This window comes from Marmota marmota, unplaced genomic scaffold (assembly GCF_001458135.2).
Source record: "Marmota marmota marmota unplaced genomic scaffold, marMar, whole genome shotgun sequence".
Lineage (NCBI taxonomy): Eukaryota > Metazoa > Chordata > Mammalia > Rodentia > Sciuridae > Marmota > Marmota marmota.
The window spans coordinates 6480553-6504885 of NW_026000137.1; the positions used below are offsets into that span (position 1 = coordinate 6480553).

General features: G+C 53.4%; 1 protein-coding gene across 1 annotated transcript in view; it reads right to left on the minus strand.

The window, feature by feature from the left end:
* Nucleotides 1–24333, minus strand: part of Ptprn2 (protein tyrosine phosphatase receptor type N2) — a 631370-nt gene that overhangs the window by 68989 nt on the left and 538048 nt on the right. The window contains exon 13 of the mRNA XM_048785405.1: nucleotides 23580–23792. Coding sequence (XP_048641362.1) covers nucleotides 23580–23792 — 213 coding nt within the window. The remainder of the gene's footprint in view (nucleotides 1–23579; nucleotides 23793–24333) is intronic.

Below are 24333 nucleotides of genomic sequence, written 5' to 3' on the forward strand. Positions count from 1 at the left end.
GTGACCTGGGGTGACCGACACCACTTTAATCCAAGTGATCAGAGCATGTGGCTCACGACCTCGAGTTTATGAAGCCCACGGTGGGCTCTGCAGCCATTCCCAATGGCTCGGTGACCACAGGTGCGTAATTAGGAAGGGAGAACACAGCAGCTCTCCTGGTCCCCCAGGCCAGCAAGGGTCGAGGAGAGCCCACGGGAGTCCCTCTGGACGCCTGCGCCACGCTAGTCAACGCCTGAACAGTGCTCACGCCGCACCTGCTGCCAAGGCCGACTCCAGCCTTCCTACAGTGGGGAGTGTGACCCACCGGTTGTCTTGTCTTGTACCAATCCTTCCTCTTCAACAGGCAAGAGGGAGGGGAACCCAGGAGTGTGCACACTAGGAGTTTCTAGAGAGCAAAGGAGCTTCCTGCACCTTGCTGAACCTCAGCTATGTGTCCCTGGAAAGGGCATGTGTCTCCAGAGCCGTGGCCACCCAGGACATCTGTGCCAGCTGTGGCTGTCTGGACTCTGTCGCGTGTTGAGAGAGTTGGAGGATGACAGATGCCTATCACCGCAGTTGCTAATGGGAAGGCCCGTGGACAGTAATGGGGCATGTGACCCTGCAGGTGGTGTCTGCAGGAATGGCCTCTGTTCTCAGGAAGCAAGTGTCCCACAGATGTTGGTGTCTTAGAAAAGAGTCCCATAGCAGAAAATGAAGTCCCCTGTTGGGAGGGAAGACAGGCCCGGGCGGATCCAAGGGTGCACCAGTAGTAGGTTGTCTGGTCTGAACCCCAGCTCTGCCCTCACAGTGGGGTGACACTGGACAAGTGACTTGGTTCTGGGATCTGTAAAATGGGCACAACAGAGCCATTCCGCCTGGGTGCCGGGTGATTCCAAGTTGCTACACCTGATGCAGGTGACGCACGCCCCCCGTCAGGGCTGGGCCACCTCGTGCTGGTGTTGGGACCCACCCACCAGCTTCCCTGTAGGCAGCCTGAAGGCAGGGCTGAAGGTATGGTGACATCTGGGGACCTTCATTCCTGGACCCACCAGGGCCATGCCACACCAGTGTGACTTCTGACTCCTCCTCCTCCAAGTAAGCTCCTCCCCATTTCCAGGTGCAGCCAGAGCAACTGGGATTCTAGAAAGAATAGTGCTCCCCTCAACCTCTCACAGCTCAGTGCCCATCACTGAGGGACGCAGGAAGCTTGTGCCGCACCACTGGGACACCCAAATGGGACAGGAGGTGCCAAGGAAGACAAGATGCAGGGGTCTGCATCCGGCACCAGGCTCTCCATTGAGAACACACGTAAGACAGATCTCGGCACAGTATGGTGCTACCTCCAACCTGAGCCAGCCGGGAAGGAGGGGGTGCGCCAGCCCAGGCCGCCAAAGCCCACGGCCCGATGCCTACAGACAGAACCTGCATCCTATAGGGCTGGACCCCCAGAGCAGCACCCGCACAGAGCCCACGGCTCACGCCAGCAAGGACTGGCGGAGGCCTGGGAAACTGCCCGCCTTCAGATAAACCCTCAGAGTGTAAGGACACAGATTCAGCAGAGAGAGATGCATACACACGTCCTGACACCTTCGTCACGGCTCTCTGTACAACCACTTGCTTCTGCTGCAGCTGAGCCGAAGCCCTGGGAGGTTTCTACAGAGTCCTCCACGTATTTTATACTTCTTTACGCCACAATTTGCAAAATAAGCTGAATAGGATTCTGGGGGCAGAAATTCATCCACACACAATAATGCAAATGTCTCATTTCTCAACTCTGCATCTGACGGGGGAAAATTACAGAGAGCGGGATCACTTGGAGAGAAAAGACCTGTCATTCTCAAATTCCACCAATAGACCAAGACTACAAAGGCTCAAGGGAAGCCCTCCGCACCTTTCCAGGAATGGTCGGAACAAAGCAGCGCGCTGCCTGAGCATGCACACAAAGGAAGCCTGGGATTTTTAGGGTTATTTGCGGAGCATAATTAGTAGTAACAGGACAAAACTAAGGAACAAGCGCACAAAGCCATGGGGGGAAGAAGGGTTCATTAGGGTGGGCTGGGAGGGACGAAGGCCAATTACTTCCAGGCTGGATAAAACACCAGGAGAATGTGCTGCATGGGAGCTGGCCCTGGGGAGGGACCCGACCTCCAGAGCCTGTGGCCGGCACAAGCCGCCCACAGCTGCAAGCCCCACCAGCTTAGGGGCGGCAGAGCACGTGACCACAGGAAGCCTTATCATAGAAAGTCAGAGCTCACAAGTAAATACGGCCAGGAGAGACCCTCAATGGCAGCACTGGATTATTCATGGTGGCTTTCCATCTCGGGTGGAATCACAGGTGGCTTTTATTTTATTTTGCTTATTAGTATTTTCTATACTGAACATGTACTACTTTGATACAAGGTATGCTTAAAACATAAAATTCTACATTCAGTGTGATGAGAACCAAGTGATCTGCTTAGCCAGTGCGTGTGGGGAAGTGGAGAGAAGACGTCAGTGGAGAGGCCCAGGGACACTCGTCCACTCACCTCTCCTGCTCACGGTGCAGTTCTCTTGGAGCAGCCTTTGTGTCCTCATGGACCAGACTGACAGCAAGGACTGCTTGGGCTCCAGGCTGTCTTCCCAGGGCCACTTCCCAGCATTGTCCCCACTGTGAGCGGCCCGACTGGACTGTCCTGAAAGGGCAGCCATGGCCAGGCCCTGCTCTGCATGTGCCAGGAGCACCCCGGCACCCAAGGAGACATGGGGATGCAGGGTGCATCAGGACAGTCGAGGGAGCCCCCACCTCGGAGTCAGAGTCACAGCAGAGGGCGATCTGCCCCTGAGCTGACCAGGCAGCACTTGTTTCCCACACACAGGCATGTTCCATGTTCGTGCATGATACTCCAGGCGCACACATGCACTCCACACACACCACACACCGCAGGGAAAGGCCTTCCTTAGGGCGGCCCCTGAGCCAGGTTCAGAGACCTGCAGGCCACAGCATAGAAGAGCCTTTAGCCATCCCTGGGCCATCCCCTGCCTACCACCATCCCCTCAGCAGCTCACTGAGGACCCTGCACACTGCGCACCTAGGCTCTGCACACCTGGGCACTGACACCTGAGCTCTGCACACCTGGGTGCTAACACCTGGGCTCTGCACACCTGGATGCTGACACCTGGGCTCTGTGCATCTGGCTCTGCACACCTGGACTCTGCATCTGGGCTCTGCACACCTGGGTGCTAACACTTGGGCTCTGCACACCTGGGTGCTGACACCTGGGCTCTATACACTTGGGTGCTAACACTTGGGCTCTGCACACCTGGGTGCTGACACCTGGGCTCTGTGCACTTGGGCACTGACACCTGGGCTCTGCACACCTGGGCTCTGCGCACCTGGGCTCTGCGCACCTGGACTCTGCGCATCTGGGCTCTGCACACCTGGGCTCTGCGTACCTGGGTGCTGACACCGGGGCTCTGCACACCTGGGTTTTGTGCACTTGGGTGCTGACACCTGGGCTCTGCACACCTGGGTGCTGATACCTGGGCTTATGCACTTGGGCACTGACATCTGGGCTCTGTGCACCTGGGCTCTGCGCACCTGGGCTCTGTGGGGTGGAGGGTCAGTCGGGGTGGAGGGTCAGTCTGGGTGGGGGGTCAGCCCAGGTGAGGGTCAGCCTGGTGGAAGGGCAGCCTGAGGTGGGTCAGCCTGGGGGCAGGTCTCCCCTGCTCTCCCAGGGTGCACTTCCTTTGCATCTCACTGTGGAGGCCTCTCTCCCTGCATCAGGGCCTGGGGAGAGGGAGCCCCACCTGCACAGAACAGGCAGGAACAAGCCCTGGAAGGGAGGCGGACAGGAGTCCTGCACTAGGTGTGCCAAGCCCGGCCCTCAATCTGCCACAGGAAAGACATTTACGAAGAGAAAAGCACAGCAACAAGAGGCAGACAGAGATGGTGGGAGGAGGTCTGCTGAGGTCCCCTCAGGACACAGGAGAGGAGGACCCAGGGAACACCGTAGACAGCACACATTTTCCACGTACCACACTGTCCTCAGCTCCATGGCCCAGTAGGGTCCTCCCCAGGAGGCCACTCATGGGCCCTGTACAACTGCAGGGTCCCTGGACTGCAGCTACGGTTCTCCTGTGGCTCTGCAGGATGCCTACACCATGGCCACCTAGTACCTGGCCGATGCTCCTGCCCACAGCCTGCCTTTCATCCATGGATGCTCTGCTCACCTCTGCTCTGCCCTGCGGCCAGCCCAGCATCCAGGAGCTGGGTCCCACAGTGGTCCCCCCCCACTGGAGACTCAGGCCACTCGCTATGCTTCTCCTAGCCATATCCAACTTCCTCATCTCCAAGAAACCATACAGAGAGGAGACGGGGGTCCCCAGGTCCCAGTCTCACGGGGCCTCACATCAAAGGCGGAGTCAGTGTGGAGCACTGTGCAGGCCCCACCACCTGGAATACAGCTTGGACCTGCTCCTTGAGGCCACAGCTCTCTGCTCCCTTGGGAAGCAGGTGGCCGCCAGGAGAAACGTGGTGACCTCAGTGGGCTTGCAGTGGTTGAGGGTAGTGGGCCACTGAAGGGCAGAAACCCTAGAGGGCCTGCAGGGTGGCCTGCTGGGCAGCTGCTGTCCACTTGGCAAGAGGGCAGTGCACTCTGTCTTCCTGCAGTGTGGAGTACCACCCCATTGCCTTTCCCTAGGTGCCACCCACACTGCTGGGCTTCTTCCTATGAGCACCGAGGCCCTCCCACCCCTGGGCCACTGGCGAGCCAAGGGAGGTGGCTGGGGATGCGGCCTCCCAAGAAGGAGAGGCTCTTCCCTGAAGGAGCACCCCAGGAATCATGATCTAAGAAACACCCAGCTCTGCTAATCAACCATGAAAACACAGTCACCACAGTGAGCATCACAGGCACAGAGTGTTGTGTCCAGGCCTCGGGTTGGAGAGTGTTAGGGCTCCAGCCTCTCGTTTCCAAACCCCTCACCGAGTGGGCTGACTTCACTGTTCCTGTCTGGTCCCAGGAGGGGCCTGCTGCACTGGGCAGGCCACCTGCTTTCCTGCGTGCTTCAGTATTTCCTGAGCAGTCGCTCCAGACCTCAGTGATCTCAAGGATTCCATTTCCACTCCCGGGAGCTTTCTGAAGAACGCAGGAGCCGTGCTGCATGACCAGCTGCAGAACATGACCACATACTCGAGTGTTTAGGGTCACAGGAGGAAGGTACTACAGTGAACACCTTCCAGGAACCCGCTCTGCTACAGTCAGAAGGCACTAGGAGATTCACCTGAGCTTACAGAAACCCTCTGATCCTTTGAAGCTGAACATGTAAGCAAACACAGACAGATTCTTTGGATGTTGGGGACAAAATTGCTTCTTTCCCCTCAGCAAGGCCAGAGCTGGCAACTGTTCCTTGCCCAGTCACATTACTGCCTCAAAAGGCATGGAATCTGCACCAACTGAACAATGATTTAGCATTTGCTGGATTTGCAGCGTGGCACAGGAACATTTCAGGGCAGCATGGGCCTGGGAAGAGCAGAAAGAGCTTCCCTCCAGGACCTGGGCACACCTGAGGAGACAAACTCACTCTTGCAAACCAGCAGTATTGGGAAAGAGGAGCAAACTCTGCCTGCAGACCATCTGCTAGCTTTGCAAAGGTGGAACTAGAAAAAATTCCCATTCTCAGGCCTGACTACGTTAAAATAAAAGGAAAGTCCTTTAATAAAGGACTAGGGCACCTTCCCCTTTCAAAGCAGGAGAGATTTTGCTTCTTGAATATTTGCCAAAAATAAATACCTATATTATTTCAACCTGAAAGTGTAAATGTAAAGCCAGGACAACTGCTCGAAGACACAGGGTTGACTGAAACAGAAAAGGCTTCTGAGAAACAAGCTCATTGTTTCTCATCCTATGCTCTTGCCTTCTCTGTGACTAGTGATCTCACCAACTGGGGGAGATTGAGCTCACCTAGAAAAAGGAGGGTCTCTTAACCCACAAGGGCACGTGCTCCCTGTGACCTGTTCTTGCCTGAGAGAACTCCACTCCCCGCGGCAGAGGTGAGCAGTCAGGGTGCATCTGGACCTGGTCCATCAGCACGGGCCCAAGAGCGTCCCAAGCAGCAGCCACCTTGCACACTGTCGTCACATTCACAATAACTTGCTAATGGGAGTGGCGGCAACCAAGACTCGCACTTAGTGCCTGTTTACAGGCGGTCCCTGCAGCCCAGCGCGGGCTCTCCTCTGGGTTTGGTTCCAAAGGCTTCCAAATACACAAGGAAACCTGCTGGGTATTGTGAAATGAACCATCAAAAGAGAACTTGCTGAAGATTCTGCAGGAGTCTCTGCCCTCGTGTCGGGGAGGGAGAGTGGGCAGGCAGAATACTAAACTTGCTGCTCAGAGATGATCAAAGCCTCAAAGAAATGGATGCAGCATTCAAAGAGACTCAGAGAGGAAAGGAGAGGATGTCTTCTAATCACCTAACAACTTATTTTTGGCACAGTTTTTACCCAATCACCTTCCATAGAAATAGGACACCGACATGCAGGAGGTGCATGAGTGCTAGCCCCACATGGCAGTCGCCGGTGCCCACAGCATATCCATGAGGCTGTGCATATGTGCATCCAGACGCAGGCATGGCACGCAACGTGAAAAAAAATAGAAATAAATGAAATTTGCTTTTTAGATAATGAAGTATAAGTTTAATCCAAACACATCATATTCAACTCATTTAGAAGAAGAAAAAACAGTTACTAAAACATTGGGAGGAAGTTTGGTGGAAGAATCCCAATGAAAAATATCCTTTAAAATACATTCCAGTTATCCTGAAGTCAATGTGCCAATTTTTAAAAATATGAGCAAATTAAACTTTGCCAGATTATCTGATGGGATTGGTAGTTTGGAAAAGCATCAAAAGTGAGAGTCTACCAAAGGGACGGAAAAAGATCTGGTTTCCAATAAGAACATCACCCACCAAACACACGTAAGCCGAGAGCTCTGTCAGGCCTGACTCTGTGCAGGGTCCCCTCTGGTGCAGGAGGGGAAACGCACAGATGTTTGACTTAGAATCGAAGAGCTCAAGCCATGGATTGCTCTGGAACCGTGCTGAGGAGAGCCAGATGATGTCTCAGGGACCCTCACGCTCCACAGCCACCCAGAGCCCCCACCCCCATGCACACAGGGCAGACCACCCATGCTGTGGCACAGGGGCCTGGGGGACAGATGCTTTCCCAGGGTCACGGGGTCCCAGCTCCTGGTGTGAACTCTCAGTGACACTGGACTCTCCTACTGGCTCCAAGGGAGGAGCAGTGCCACCAGAATTCCCCAGTGCTGCCCAGAACACCACCCAGGCACCCCCAGAGCCTCTGCACCTTCCTGACCTCACTGCGGTCCTTTGCCCTGGCATCCTGCCTTGCCAGGTCGCAACCTCTGGCCTGACTCACAACACTCTGTTTTGGAAACTGTAGAAGAAGAGCATCCTGCCTCCTACCCCACTGTCCAACACCCCGGGGACCAGTCAGGGAGTCACCAGGTCTGTCTGAAGTCTCACGTTGATCCCAGAACCAGCCAACACAGACATTTGGTGACTCTAAAGTAATACCCCATGCAACAAGCTCCTTCCCTGAAGTTTACTGTTTCATGTTTGTAGTATATTAAAAAAAGACTTTTCAGAATATTTTTAATGTTGAGGAGCATCTCAATGGCAGGTATGGTCATCCCAGAGAGATGTGTACCCATCAGTGAATCAACATCTGCTCCGCCTGCCCACGTGGCTACTCGACCTGTAACTATGTCCACCGAGGCCTCCCTAGCTCCTGACACAAAGCTGACCCGCAATCCCCATCCTCTAGGAGAACACAGCCCTGGTAGCCCAGCGCTAGGACAGCCTCCCACGACATGGCCCCTCTGTGGGAGCAGCCCGCTCACTACAGGAGCTGACAGGCACTTGTTTTCAGAGCCAAGCCCAACAGAAAATCTTAACCATCATTTCATTTCCAAACTTTCCCAGATCATATTTTCAAAGGGAATGTTTTTTCCCTGTCTTTCCCCCTTTTTATTAATCTGGATTGAAGAAAAGCACACATTTAATTTATTGTCTGGATTACAGATTCTTATTAAACAAACCAGAGCTCATTATAAAATCAATATCAACTTAACCACCATGCCCCCAGGAGGGACACAAAAAGGTCATTCTAAGAAATTCAAACAATTTTCCTGCTGGAAGGGCATGATTTTAATTACAGATACTATTAATTAGAGCTGTCATTGGGAAGATTTTTTTTTCTGTTAATTATCACACACTCATTCCTAAGTATGCATTTCAACCTGCATTTTTGTAAAAATCAGTCATTTCTGCATGCAAGTCCAACCTTTCCATTCTATCAATATTTTATATTTGAATTTCAAAGTATATCAAAGGATGCCATGCTTTCTAGAAATCCACGCCTGTGTGATCTCCATCTCACACGTGGCGCAGGACTAGTGTGATGATTTATTTATGTCCTGACAGACGTGGCCTCAAGACCTAGCACCCATATTGATGGTCCTGCTCAAGAGAATTTCTGGGTAAATTCTTACTAGTTTATGTGACATTTTTTTCAGGCTGCTTCTTCAAAGGTGATTTTCCTTTGGCTTTGAAGCAGAGCTACACCCTGCCTGAAATACCATCCTCAACACTTTTGAAGTTGCCATTCCTTTATGAGAAAAAGATGGTTCTGACCAGACGTGTGACCCCTCCAGGAAACCAGGCGTTCTCCACTCAATGACAAGGCTGAGGGTTTTGAAATGGGAGGAAGAGTTATCTCCTGGTCTCTCTTAAGCACAGAGGCTTTATAAATCCACTCCAGCTCCTTACATGGGGCAGAGACAGGGCAGTCCAGAGAGCAAGGACCAGCCAGCTCAGGCCAGCCTGTGGGCATACTCCTGGACACACAGGCACTTTCTGGGAAGAGCCCAAGAGTCCGCCTGGGCAACTCTGACCTGTAACATGGGCCTTACATCGCAAGAGCCACAAGTTGTTGACAAGACAGTGCATGTCATGGTCATATGACTGCAGAGGACAAAAGGTCCAGTCCAATGGAGAGGGTCTTACAGAGAGTGCTCACTGAACTTTGAAAACAGAGTGCAACTGAATTATTTTATTTTCCCAAACATGAATATATACTTGGATTTAAATGATATTTTTATAGTAAAGAAATCAAATGCCTTGATTTGTATATATTCTGGGATTGATTACTATTAAAACTGAAGTCATATTTTCATTATAGAATGTCACTAAACATGAAATGTATGCCACATAACCCCCCAAATTCTTGGATTCTGTTCCTGCCCGCCCACTGCTGGCTCCAGGTGTGTCCGCCCTAGCACAGAGCTGCCCCTGCCAAAGGGGGACAGAGGCTAAGCCCCATTTGTCAGCATTAGAGTTCACTTCATCTGAATAATAGCAAAGGGTGGCATCAGATCAGGTCAAAGGATCTTTCCACATAAGACCCAAGGAAGTCGATGATTTAAGAGCCATCTTCAAACATCTACACAACCAATTCATCTTGCGAGTCTGGCATGTTTCATTAATAGTGGCCAAACTAAGAAAGATAACAGATAATACATAATTCATGGATTGTACTTTTCCACATTTCTAATTAGTAACCCACTTTCAGTGCTAACACGAGAGACCCAAGAACAGTGTAAGATTAATATAAAGCCATAAAACTGTGGTTGCAAGGTATTTACATGAATGCTAATGAGAAGCTTCAGACTGTCCTCATGAAAGAATCCAAACTCTGAACAAGTGAACAAGAGCTAGGAATCTGGAGGCACCAGAGACGAGCCCAAAGTCCGCCTGTTCAGTTGGTAAGTTCCACAGAGCATTTTAAAAGGAGTCTCTTTTTACCTGGTAGGCGGAGGTGGCATCTGCACCCGGGTCACCCCCCAGTCCTGACAGCTTCTCCTTCAGCTTGCCGCGGGAGCTGTGGCGGAGGCAGTAGATGAGGCTGGAAGCCAGGAGCACCCCCATGATGCAGGCGACAGAGAGGAAGGTCAGCAGGATGAACTTGGTCGAGTCTTCCTGCTGTCCCTGATGAGGCAGAAGCGTGAGTCTGCTTTTCTGTGTGACAAGGAGAGAGGGACCTGTCAGTACTGTGCATGACCTGCTAGCAGACCAGCCTCTGCCTGCAATTGCGATGGGCCAAGCCCCACTTGAGACACAGCACTGGTACAGCAAGAGGGCTGTGCAGGGGCACCTGGGGCCAGCGACACCTGCACCCACCCTGCAGTGCGCTCCAGGACAAGAGAGCACACCCTCTCCTCCCTCGAACTTCACCATGTGAGGTGTCTGGCAGCTATTTTGCTTCCTTAGGTACATGAAGTGTGCATCGCTCCTGTACGTTCTCCCAGGCAGGTACAGCAAGTGCTGGAGAACCCAGCGCCTGCTTGGGCTTCCTCCTCCTCTCCTCCCTCCTTAACTCAAGGAGGCCCTGCCATCGGGATGTGGCCCCATTAGCCTCCGATGACAGTCACTAGTTCCCTCCACCCACCGGGTCACTATCACTGGCATCTGCTGGCCCCGGCTGAGGCCCTAAGAGTGGACGGGAACGGGTGGTCTGCTCCAGCCGTGAGAAAGTTAAGGCCTCTGGACCCCTCCAGAGTCTCCTCGTCTCACGGAGGGGTGCAAAACATAAGAAAATTCTTTTGTTGCATGTCACTGGTTTCCATGGGCAGAGAGCCGCACGGTGCCCCTCATTAGCTTCATTAGAAGGTGTATTAGCGACAATTAAAAACACCGCAGGAAAATGGAAGGGCCGCGGGCAAATCGCCCACGACTCCCGGCCAACAACCCCCCACAATTACTGAGAAATGAATGGAAAAGCACGCCCCTGCCTCAGTCCTGGTTGCTACAAGATGAGAACAATTAGCGAACTCCTTTCCACCACCTAATTTCGCGTGGTAACAAAATGGATTTTTCCCCATGAATGCCTGGCCGGCCTATTCATTATCTCTCTTCTATTAGTAATTTTCTGCTCCGCATTCAGCCTCCCAACTCTCCATTTCCTCCTGTCTCCGAGTGTACACAGTGCCTCTTATGTCAGGCCGGGCCCATTTTTATCTTGTAATCATAAAGGCCACCAAAGCAATTATCGCCGGTCTTGACGGGAAAAGCTGGTCATTAATTAGCCTCCTTTTGCCTTCGGTGCGCGGATTAGCGGGCGCCGGGACTGAGTTAATGGAAACGCGGGTTAAATGAGAAAAGACGCCCGGATTTTCCTGCCTGGATGCGCGGCCCGAGAGGACGGCGAGGTCCGTGGCAGCGGGAGTGGACTGCGGGAGGGGCCCGAGGGCGCGGGGACNCCTGGGCTCTGCACACCTGGGCTCCGAGCACCTGGGTTATGCACACTTAGGCGTTGACACCTGGGCTCTGCGCACCTGGGCTCTGCGCACCTGGGTGTTGACACAAGGGCTCTGCAAACTGGGGCTCTGCATACCTGGATGCTATGCACCAAGGCTCTGCACACTGGGGCTCTGCACACTCGGGCTCTATGCACCTGGACTCTGCACACTGGGGCTATTCACACTTGGATGCTGCACATCTGGGCTATGCACACTCAGACACTGTGCACCGGGACTCTACACACTGGGGCTCTGCACACCTGGGCTCTATTCACTGAGGCTCTGCACACTGGGGCTATGCACACCTGGGCTATGCACACTGGGGTTATGCACACCTGGGCTCTGCACACCTGGTCTCTACACACCTAGACTCTACACATCTGGGCTATGCACATTTGGATGTTGCACACCAGGACACTGCACCCTGGGGTTCTGCACACCTGGGCTCTGCACACCTGGGCTCTACATACCTGGACTCTGCACACCGGGGCTCTGCACACCTGGGTGCTACGCACCTGGGCTCTGCACACCTGGGCTCTGTACACCTGGGCTTTGCACCCTGGGGCTCTGCACACTTGGGCTCTGCACACCTGGGCTCTGCACCCTGGGGCTCTGCACACCTGGGCTCTGCACCCTGGGGCTCTGCACACCTGGGCTCTGCACACCTGAGGCTCTGCACACCTGGGCTCTGCACACTGAGGCTCTGCACACCTGGGCTCTGCAAACTAAGGCTATGCACACTGGGGTATGCACATGGGGCTCTGCACACTGAGGCTCTGCACACCTGGGCTCTACACACTGAGGCTCTGCACACCTGGGCTCTGCACACCGGGGCTCTGCATACACAGGTGCTGCTAGTGGAGTGGCATCTCCCCATCTAAGTGCCAGGCACCACATTAGTGAACTAACAGAGCCACTCTGGGGTGGATGGTGCCCCCAATTTCAGAGGTGTTTTCTCAAAATGAAACTTAAGAGCATAGACTTATTTTAACTGATATAAGTCTTCACTTATTCTTCTGAATCTAGAGGACAGCTGCCCACCTCCCTGGACCTCCCACCCTGTCCTCTGCTCTGGTCTGGTCTCACACTTAGCATGAGCTGCCTCCCAAACTGCAGCACCCTCTGGCCTTATTCTGTCCTCTTCAGTGGCCCCTGTGGGCCTCAGGGGCGTCAGTAAGCACTGCTCTCTGTCACTCTGGTGCCTGGGTGTGAGCCCACCAAGGGTGTGCCACCAGGGGAGCTGGGATTGGGTCCTGCTGCCAAGGGCTCCCTGGGCCGGGATGTGAGCGCTGTGTTCTCTTCTCTCGACCCTGGGAGGTGGCTGGAAGGGGTCACCATCCTGCCTTGATCCTCTGCAGTTAGCAGGAACCTAGAGGTGAGGACTTGACTGTTCAACACAGTGACCTGCAGCTGGACATGCTGATGTATCTAAGACGGAGGCCACTGAGTCCCTTTTACTAAACAACGGTCTCCTTAAGGGCTTCGTTCGCTTCTACTGATGATCAGATTGAAATCAGGAAAGAGTGTAGAACGGGCAGCACAGGAGGGAGACATGACTTTAGACAGGCATTTCAGGGTAGGTTTCTGGACTATCTCGATGCTTTGGTTGGAGGTGGAAGAAGGACACCTGTGATAGTCCCAGCTACTCCTGGGGGCCTGGTTAGCCCAGCAAAACCCCTCCAGCCAGGCTGCCACCCACAGGACAGACCACCAGGAACTCAACTCCAGCCCCCACAGCTGAAGGGCTGCCCCGAAGCCAGGGCTGCCTCCCAAGGTCACGGGTCCTCGCCACTGCTGCAAGCCAAGCCAGTCTTGGTGGCCCCCCATGGCACAACTGTCATATTCAGGCAACTTTAAATAGCCAACTCAGCGCAGCCTGGGCCTGATGTAGGACAAGACAATGGGCAGCCATTCTCCACATAGGCTTCTGCCACCTTCCTCACACTCTTTTTGCTCAAGAGGTAATGAATGGTCATCATGTGTGGTCACTGTCACAGTCACTGGCCACATCGACGGCACACTGTGTATGCCGACTGCTTCCTGCACACTGGGCACTGCTCTGGGTGCTGCAGTCCTGTGGCGCAGGGTCTAAGAGTTCTAAACAGCCCCCAGACCAGCTCCTCCCATGTCAGCGTCTAGTTCAACTTGCCAATGCACCCTGAGGGCTGGGGGTCGGGGGACTTCGGGCAGGTTTTTATCAGCACCCTGTGGGGCCCAGGGTGCTGTAGGTTACACAGAGCGAGCAGAAGGACTGGCTGCTGCTCACCAGGTCTGCTCAGCCCAATGCCAGTGGAAAGTCACTTTAAACAGGAAAGCCCCATGGGCTGGGCCAGGGTCCCCACTCCAGGCTTGACAGATGGGGATGGTCTGGGAGAGGAGGGGGCAGGCTTTCTAAGTGCGGAGCTGGGAACAAAGGCTCAGGAGGCAGAGGGCACACGGGCATTTCAGGCTGGAAGGAGCCGGCTGGGACACAAAAGGTATTCAGTCCTTCCATTCTGCCACTGCTTGATGAAGCCAAAGGGCAGGCCGTGGGGGGTGCCGAGGCAGCTGCCTCTGTGTTTCAGGAACTGCACATCATTTTGGGGCCCAATTACCCTATCTAAGGCTGCCTGAGTGACGATCTGACTGTGCAAGGCATGAGTGCACCCTGAGGGCTGGGGGTCTGGGGACTTCGGGCAGGTCCCTTTAATCCTGACTCAAGCAGCTGGCCCTGACCCTGGGGGGCACGGGGCTCTGAGCTCAGGGCCCACCAGTTTCTAAACATCTGTCCTGTGGCCCAGAGGGGCAGGCGCTTCACCTCCAACTCCAGCCAGCAGCTGCATTTCCAGAGTGAAGGTCCGTGGGGGGAACCCCGGAGGCAGGCCGGGTGGGGGGGCTTCCACACTCAGCAACACAACGCCAGGTCTGCCTGCTGTCTCACTGGCAGCCCATGAGCTGTGCAGACTCACAGAGCCTGAAAACACCCGTGTCCAACCAGGAGTGGCAAAGCCTGGGCAGCACGGTGCTCGCCATGATGACCCCCCGGGCAGCACTCAAGTCAACGAGGAGACGGACGCTTCGAAAGCAACCAATGTTTTTCTCACATGCCAAACGTGGGGCCGACTGACTCTCTGTATTTTTATTGCTGTTGAATCTGGTGGAGGAAAGAAAGCCGTGGGGGTGGGTGCATAACCCTGAAGCCACACACCAGGTCCAACTTCCACCTTAGGCATTTTGTTTGAGAAGCAAGTCGGCATTTTATTTTCTCCCACTTAAAAACATCTTTTAAAAAATATTTTTTTTGTGTGTGTGGTGCTGGGGATCACCCAGAGCTTGTGCATGCTTGGCAAGGATTCTACCACAGAACTGCACCCCTAGTCCCCAAGCATCTTGATGTCTGGCTTACGTGTCTCAGAAGCCAACAAAGGGGTAATCTGGGGGTGCTCCTTTATGTAAATTTATTCTTCTGCTTCACTGTCTTTGTAAAAATGGGGGAAATGCTGTGATGCTTAATTACAGAACAGACCCACTTTCCTCCTGCAATCAGAGGACCCAAGCCTGGTTCTGCGCTGGTGTGATGACATCCTGGGTGCAACTTGCAAAGCTCCATCTGATTTGCTGCAAAGTGTCACAAAGTCAATCCAAGGTTAGGCCTGTTTCAAACCTGTATTCCTCAGTCAGTTTTCAAATACTTACCTTTATTTGCTCACATAATCCTAATGACCACATCAATTGTGCACACACACACACACACTCATCAGACAGTTAATTTTGTTGGTTGTATTATTTTCTGCCTGTTATCCCTGCCATTCTAGTCAGAGCTCCTCTGCAGGAGCACCCAGCTGGTACTGAGGGGAGCACTGCCCGGTGCTGAGGGGAGCGCCTGCCGCCTCACACGCCTGGCTCCCACATCTTCCCAGAGCCCCAGGCTCGATGGAGAGTCACACCAGGAACAACCACGCTTACAACAGTGAGCAGTGGAGCAAAGGGACCACCCCAGAGCTGCTGCAGGGAGCAAGGCAGGTCCTCAGACACCGCTGGAACCGTGAGGCCCACAGATGGCCCCACCCAGTGCCCGGAAGGTCATGGCCTGCTCTCGCTCCACCGCCTGCCTTAGCCCTGCCCAAACTTCCTTCTCTCCTCCTGAACAGAAGCCTCAGCCTCGGGAACACTTCTCCCCCGCCCTCCTCCCACTGTTCTGGACCTCACCTGCTCCAAGGCCCCTGCCTGGCCACCCTGGGTTCCCCAGGCATCACCATGGTGCCACCTGGCCTCTGTCACACAAATATGGGCTGGTCTTACGTAAGGCCAGGTTCAACAAGACCCCGTTTGTTAAATGTGTCCTTTCGTCATCACCCTAGGGACACGTACGAAGACCCAAATGGTGTGACTATGTACAACCAGAGACATGAAAAATCGTGCTCTATGTGTGCAATATGAGTGCAAATGCATTCTGCTGTCAAGTATAACAGATTAGAATAAAAAATAGGAATTTATAAAAAAGACAATGTAAACGAAGGGCAAAATGGTGATAGATTGGGAAAGAGAAAAAAAAAGTAAAAATAAACATTGATTTAAAAAAAAAAAAAAGTGCTCCTTTGCTCCACTTCTGGGCTCTGCAGTCCTGAGGGCCCTAGGCGGTCTGGGATCCCTGAGACCTCCACCCGCAGGGGCAACCCACATGTGAGCAGGGTCCCGGGGCAGAAAACAGCCCTGTGCAGCTGCCCGCTGGGCTGGGAGGAGAGCAGCTCCCAGAGCTGAGGGCTGAGGGAAATGCTAACCCTAGGGCCTCCAGCCGGGGCAAGAGCAGGGCTGCCAGGAGCCTCCTGCCTGGGAGGAGCGTCGCCAAGGCACAGGGCCCTCCCCTGCTGGAGCTACTGCAGGGTCCTCCTCCTCTGGGCCTTTGTGAGCTTCTACGCAGACGCCTGGAAGTGCCTCCCCATTCCACTGTGCCTCGGCTCTCCAGGGCTGCCTTCCTCGTGGGTTTGCACCTACGGCCGGGGCTCCTCACCCTTCCACCTGCAGTGTCCCACCTCCTCTCCTGCCCACGCATGTCGGCGTCCAGAGCAGGGCCGGGCTGTTGCTGGAAGGCTGCTGTGTCCCACAGCGGACCCCCATAGCAGCACACCTTCTCCCACCCCTGGGCCAAGGAGAAGCTTGCTTCCCTACAGGGGGCCCGAGCTCCTTGGCCCAAGGAGCCGGCAGCTGCTTCCAGACACCAGTGGGTTCCGGGCTGCAGCTGCCTGCACGAGGCTGTCACCTGGAGGAGATTCGGGCCCTTGGTGCTGCACCCCACACGGGAAGCTCTTCACCTGGGGGAGTTTGCTGGCCCTGGACAAAGGCACCCAAGGAGCCCCGGCCCCGCCAGGCTCCTGGCCCTGGGGAAGGCCCAACAGGGGCAGCTGCAGAGGGAACCCCAGAGCCAGAGCCATGCCTGGGTCCAGTGTGCTCCTGGGCCCTGTTCCCCTCAGGACCCTTCCCCACCTGCCCAGCATCTGTTTTTAAGCCCATTTAACCCACTTTTCCTCGTCCCTTTGCTCCCCCTCCCACCCTGCTGCACCCCAGGCAGCTCGCCCTCAGGACCCACATGCGTCAGGAATCTCTCGGCACTCTGGCCGTGGACCCTCACCTTGGCTTGCCCTTGGATGCGGCTGAGGTAGATCCTTCAGATAACAGGAGGGACTGTCTTCCAGGAGGCTATGTCACCTAGGACGCAAATCTGAGAGGGATTTTGCCCACAGCCAATTGCAGGACACTCACTCTCATGGGCCTTCTCTGACCACCACACAGAAAATGCCTAGGGTTCTGCAAGAGTCTAGGGGTGAATCAGCCCAGTGGAGGGTCAGCTGGGGGTGGAGGGTCAGCTCAGGTGGAGGGTCAGCTCAGGTGGAGGGTCAGCCTGGGTGAAAGGTCAGACTGGGTGGAAGGTCATCCTGAGATGGGTCAGCTTAGGTGGAAAGTCAGCCTAGGTGGAAGATCAGCCTGGGTGGAGGGTCAGTCGGGGTGGAGGGTCAGTCGGGGTGGAGGGTCAGTCTGGGTGGGGGGTCAGCCCAGGTGAGGGTCAGCCTGGTGGAAGGGCAGCCTGAGGTGGGTCAGCCTGGGGGCAGGTCTCCCCTGCTCTCCCAGGGTGCACTTCCTTTGCATCTCACTGTGGAGGCCTCTCTCCCTGCATCAGGGCCTGGGGAGAGGGAGCCCCACCTGCACAGAACAGGCAGGAACAAGCCCTGGAAGGGAGGCGGACAGGAGTCCTGCACTAGGTGTGCCAAGCCCGGCCCTCAATCTGCCACAGGAAAGACATTTACGAAGAGAAAAGCACAGCAACAAGAGGCAGACAGAGATGGTGGGAGGAGGTCTGCTGAGGTCCCCTCAGGACACAGGAGAGGAGGACCCAGGGAACACCGTAGACAGCACACATTTTCCACGTACCACACTGTCCTCAGCTCCATGGCCCAGTAGGGTCCTCCCCAGGAGGCCACTCATGGGCCCTGTACAACTGCAGGGTCCCTGGACTGCAGCTACGGTTCTCCTGTGGCTCTGCAGGATGCCTACACCATGGCCACCTAGTACCTGGCCGATGCTCCTGCCCACAGCCTGCCTTTCATCCATGGATGCTCTGCTCACCTCTGCTCTGCCCTGCGGCCAGCCCAGCATCCAGGAGCTGGGTCCCACAGTGGTCCCCCCCCACTGGAGACTCAGGCCACTCGCTATGCTTCTCCTAGCCATATCCAACTTCCTCATCTCCAAGAAACCATACAGAGAGGAGACGGGGGTCCCCAGGTCCCAGTCTCACGGGGCCTCACATCAAAGGCGGAGTCAGTGTGGAGCACTGTGCAGGCCCCACCACCTGGAATACAGCTTGGACCTGCTCCTTGAGGCCACAGCTCTCTGCTCCCTTGGGAAGCAGGTGGCCGCCAGGAGAAACGTGGTGACCTCAGTGGGCTTGCAGTGGTTGAGGGTAGTGGGCCACTGAAGGGCAGAAACCCTAGAGGGCCTGCAGGGTGGCCTGCTGGGCAGCTGCTGTCCACTTGGCAAGAGGGCAGTGCACTCTGTCTTCCTGCAGTGTGGAGTACCACCCCATTGCCTTTCCCTAGGTGCCACCCACACTGCTGGGCTTCTTCCTATGAGCACCGAGGCCCTCCCACCCCTGGGCCACTGGCGAGCCAAGGGAGGTGGCTGGGGATGCGGCCTCCCAAGAAGGAGAGGCTCTTCCCTGAAGGAGCACCCCAGGAATCATGATCTAAGAAACACCCAGCTCTGCTAATCAACCATGAAAACACAGTCACCACAGTGAGCATCACAGGCACAGAGTGTTGTGTCCAGGCCTCGGGTTGGAGAGTGTTAGGGCTCCAGCCTCTCGTTTCCAAACCCCTCACCGAGTGGGCTGACTTCACTGTTCCTGTCTGGTCCCAGGAGGGGCCTGCTGCACTGGGCAGGCCACCTGCTTTCCTGCGTGCTTCAGTATTTCCTGAGCAGTCGCTCCAGACCTCAGTGATCTCAAGGATTCCATTTCCACTCCCGGGAGCTTTCTGAAGAACGCAGGAGCCGTGCTGCATGACCAGCTGCAGAACATGACCACATACTCGAGTGTTTAGGGTCACAGGAGGAAGGTACTACAGTGAACACCTTCCAGGAACCCGCTCTGCTACAGTCAGAAGGCACTAGGAGATTCACCTGAGCTTACAGAAACCCTCTGATCCTTTGAAGCTGAACATGTAAGCAAACACAGACAGATTCTTTGGATGTTGGGGACAAAATTGCTTCTTTCCCCTCAGCAAGGCCAGAGCTGGCAACTGTTCCTTGCCCAGTCACATTACTGCCTCAAAAGGCATGGAATCTGCACCAACTGAACAATGATTTAGCATTTGCTGGATTTGCAGCGTGGCACAGGAACATTTCAGGGCAGCATGGGCCTGGGAAGAGCAGAAAGAGCTTCCCTCCAGGACCTGGGCACACCTGAGGAGACAAACTCACTCTTGCAAACCAGCAGTATTGGGAAAGAGGAGCAAACTCTGCCTGCAGACCATCTGCTAGCTTTGCAAAGGTGGAACTAGAAAAAATTCCCATTCTCAGGCCTGACTACGTTAAAATAAAAGGAAAGTCCTTTAATAAAGGACTAGGGCACCTTCCCCTTTCAAAGCAGGAGAGATTTTGCTTCTTGAATATTTGCCAAAAATAAATACCTATATTATTTCAACCTGAAAGTGTAAATGTAAAGCCAGGACAACTGCTCGAAGACACAGGGTTGACTGAAACAGAAAAGGCTTCTGAGAAACAAGCTCATTGTTTCTCATCCTATGCTCTTGCCTTCTCTGTGACTAGTGATCTCACCAACTGGGGGAGATTGAGCTCACCTAGAAAAAGGAGGGTCTCTTAACCCACAAGGGCACGTGCTCCCTGTGACCTGTTCTTGCCTGAGAGAACTCCACTCCCCGCGGCAGAGGTGAGCAGTCAGGGTGCATCTGGACCTGGTCCATCAGCACGGGCCCAAGAGCGTCCCAAGCAGCAGCCACCTTGCACACTGTCGTCACATTCACAATAACTTGCTAATGGGAGTGGCGGCAACCAAGACTCGCACTTAGTGCCTGTTTACAGGCGGTCCCTGCAGCCCAGCGCGGGCTCTCCTCTGGGTTTGGTTCCAAAGGCTTCCAAATACACAAGGAAACCTGCTGGGTATTGTGAAATGAACCATCAAAAGAGAACTTGCTGAAGATTCTGCAGGAGTCTCTGCCCTCGTGTCGGGGAGGGAGAGTGGGCAGGCAGAATACTAAACTTGCTGCTCAGAGATGATCAAAGCCTCAAAGAAATGGATGCAGCATTCAAAGAGACTCAGAGAGGAAAGGAGAGGATGTCTTCTAATCACCTAACAACTTATTTTTGGCACAGTTTTTACCCAATCACCTTCCATAGAAATAGGACACCGACATGCAGGAGGTGCATGAGTGCTAGCCCCACATGGCAGTCGCCGGTGCCCACAGCATATCCATGAGGCTGTGCATATGTGCATCCAGACGCAGGCATGGCACGCAACGTGAAAAAAAATAGAAATAAATGAAATTTGCTTTTTAGATAATGAAGTATAAGTTTAATCCAAACACATCATATTCAACTCATTTAGAAGAAGAAAAAACAGTTACTAAAACATTGGGAGGAAGTTTGGTGGAAGAATCCCAATGAAAAATATCCTTTAAAATACATTCCAGTTATCCTGAAGTCAATGTGCCAATTTTTAAAAATATGAGCAAATTAAACTTTGCCAGATTATCTGATGGGATTGGTAGTTTGGAAAAGCATCAAAAGTGAGAGTCTACCAAAGGGACGGAAAAAGATCTGGTTTCCAATAAGAACATCACCCACCAAACACACGTAAGCCGAGAGCTCTGTCAGGCCTGACTCTGTGCAGGGTCCCCTCTGGTGCAGGAGGGGAAACGCACAGATGTTTGACTTAGAATCGAAGAGCTCAAGCCATGGATTGCTCTGGAACCGTGCTGAGGAGAGCCAGATGATGTCTCAGGGACCCTCACGCTCCACAGCCACCCAGAGCCCCCACCCCCATGCACACAGGGCAGACCACCCATGCTGTGGCACAGGGGCCTGGGGGACAGATGCTTTCCCAGGGTCACGGGGTCCCAGCTCCTGGTGTGAACTCTCAGTGACACTGGACTCTCCTACTGGCTCCAAGGGAGGAGCAGTGCCACCAGAATTCCCCAGTGCTGCCCAGAACACCACCCAGGCACCCCCAGAGCCTCTGCACCTTCCTGACCTCACTGCGGTCCTTTGCCCTGGCATCCTGCCTTGCCAGGTCGCAACCTCTGGCCTGACTCACAACACTCTGTTTTGGAAACTGTAGAAGAAGAGCATCCTGCCTCCTACCCCACTGTCCAACACCCCGGGGACCAGTCAGGGAGTCACCAGGTCTGTCTGAAGTCTCACGTTGATCCCAGAACCAGCCAACACAGACATTTGGTGACTCTAAAGTAATACCCCATGCAACAAGCTCCTTCCCTGAAGTTTACTGTTTCATGTTTGTAGTATATTAAAAAAAGACTTTTCAGAATATTTTTAATGTTGAGGAGCATCTCAATGGCAGGTATGGTCATCCCAGAGAGATGTGTACCCATCAGTGAATCAACATCTGCTCCGCCTGCCCACGTGGCTACTCGACCTGTAACTATGTCCACCGAGGCCTCCCTAGCTCCTGACACAAAGCTGACCCGCAATCCCCATCCTCTAGGAGAACACAGCCCTGGTAGCCCAGCGCTAGGACAGCCTCCCACGACATGGCCCCTCTGTGGGAGCAGCCCGCTCACTACAGGAGCTGACAGGCACTTGTTTTCAGAGCCAAGCCCAACAGAAAATCTTAACCATCATTTCATTTCCAAACTTTCCCAGATCATATTTTCAAAGGGAATGTTTTTTCCCTGTCTTTCCCCCTTTTTATTAATCTGGATTGAAGAAAAGCACACATTTAATTTATTGTCTGGATTACAGATTCTTATTAAACAAACCAGAGCTCATTATAAAATCAATATCAACTTAACCACCATGCCCCCAGGAGGGACACAAAAAGGTCATTCTAAGAAATTCAAACAATTTTCCTGCTGGAAGGGCATGATTTTAATTACAGATACTATTAATTAGAGCTGTCATTGGGAAGATTTTTTTTTCTGTTAATTATCACACACTCATTCCTAAGTATGCATTTCAACCTGCATTTTTGTAAAAATCAGTCATTTCTGCATGCAAGTCCAACCTTTCCATTCTATCAATATTTTATATTTGAATTTCAAAGTATATCAAAGGATGCCATGCTTTCTAGAAATCCACGCCTGTGTGATCTCCATCTCACACGTGGCGCAGGACTAGTGTGATGATTTATTTATGTCCTGACAGACGTGGCCTCAAGACCTAGCACCCATATTGATGGTCCTGCTCAAGAGAATTTCTGGGTAAATTCTTACTAGTTTATGTGACATTTTTTTCAGGCTGCTTCTTCAAAGGTGATTTTCCTTTGGCTTTGAAGCAGAGCTACACCCTGCCTGAAATACCATCCTCAACACTTTTGAAGTTGCCATTCCTTTATGAGAAAAAGATGGTTCTGACCAGACGTGTGACCCCTCCAGGAAACCAGGCGTTCTCCACTCAATGACAAGGCTGAGGGTTTTGAAATGGGAGGAAGAGTTATCTCCTGGTCTCTCTTAAGCACAGAGGCTTTATAAATCCACTCCAGCTCCTTACATGGGGCAGAGACAGGGCAGTCCAGAGAGCAAGGACCAGCCAGCTCAGGCCAGCCTGTGGGCATACTCCTGGACACACAGGCACTTTCTGGGAAGAGCCCAAGAGTCCGCCTGGGCAACTCTGACCTGTAACATGGGCCTTACATCGCAAGAGCCACAAGTTGTTGACAAGACAGTGCATGTCATGGTCATATGACTGCAGAGGACAAAAGGTCCAGTCCAATGGAGAGGGTCTTACAGAGAGTGCTCACTGAACTTTGAAAACAGAGTGCAACTGAATTATTTTATTTTCCCAAACATGAATATATACTTGGATTTAAATGATATTTTTATAGTAAAGAAATCAAATGCCTTGATTTGTATATATTCTGGGATTGATTACTATTAAAACTGAAGTCATATTTTCATTATAGAATGTCACTAAACATGAAATGTATGCCACATAACCCCCCAAATTCTTGGATTCTGTTCCTGCCCGCCCACTGCTGGCTCCAGGTGTGTCCGCCCTAGCACAGAGCTGCCCCTGCCAAAGGGGGACAGAGGCTAAGCCCCATTTGTCAGCATTAGAGTTCACTTCATCTGAATAATAGCAAAGGGTGGCATCAGATCAGGTCAAAGGATCTTTCCACATAAGACCCAAGGAAGTCGATGATTTAAGAGCCATCTTCAAACATCTACACAACCAATTCATCTTGCGAGTCTGGCATGTTTCATTAATAGTGGCCAAACTAAGAAAGATAACAGATAATACATAATTCATGGATTGTACTTTTCCACATTTCTAATTAGTAACCCACTTTCAGTGCTAACACGAGAGACCCAAGAACAGTGTAAGATTAATATAAAGCCATAAAACTGTGGTTGCAAGGTATTTACATGAATGCTAATGAGAAGCTTCAGACTGTCCTCATGAAAGAATCCAAACTCTGAACAAGTGAACAAGAGCTAGGAATCTGGAGGCACCAGAGACGAGCCCAAAGTCCGCCTGTTCAGTTGGTAAGTTCCACAGAGCATTTTAAAAGGAGTCTCTTTTTACCTGGTAGGCGGAGGTGGCATCTGCACCCGGGTCACCCCCCAGTCCTGACAGCTTCTCCTTCAGCTTGCCGCGGGAGCTGTGGCGGAGGCAGTAGATGAGGCTGGAAGCCAGGAGCACCCCCATGATGCAGGCGACAGAGAGGAAGGTCAGCAGGATGAACTTGGTCGAGTCTTCCTGCTGTCCCTGATGAGGCAGAAGCGTGAGTCTGCTTTTCTGTGTGACAAGGAGAGAGGGACCTGTCAGTACTGTGCATGACCTGCTAGCAGACCAGCCTCTGCCTGCAATTGCGATGGGCCAAGCCCCACTTGAGACACAGCACTGGTACAGCAAGAGGGCTGTGCAGGGGCACCTGGGGCCAGCGACACCTGCACCCACCCTGCAGTGCGCTCCAGGACAAGAGAGCACACCCTCTCCTCCCTCGAACTTCACCATGTGAGGTGTCTGGCAGCTATTTTGCTTCCTTAGGTACATGAAGTGTGCATCGCTCCTGTACGTTCTCCCAGGCAGGTACAGCAAGTGCTGGAGAACCCAGCGCCTGCTTGGGCTTCCTCCTCCTCTCCTCCCTCCTTAACTCAAGGAGGCCCTGCCATCGGGATGTGGCCCCATTAGCCTCCGATGACAGTCACTAGTTCCCTCCACCCACCGGGTCACTATCACTGGCATCTGCTGGCCCCGGCTGAGGCCCTAAGAGTGGACGGGAACGGGTGGTCTGCTCCAGCCGTGAGAAAGTTAAGGCCTCTGGACCCCTCCAGAG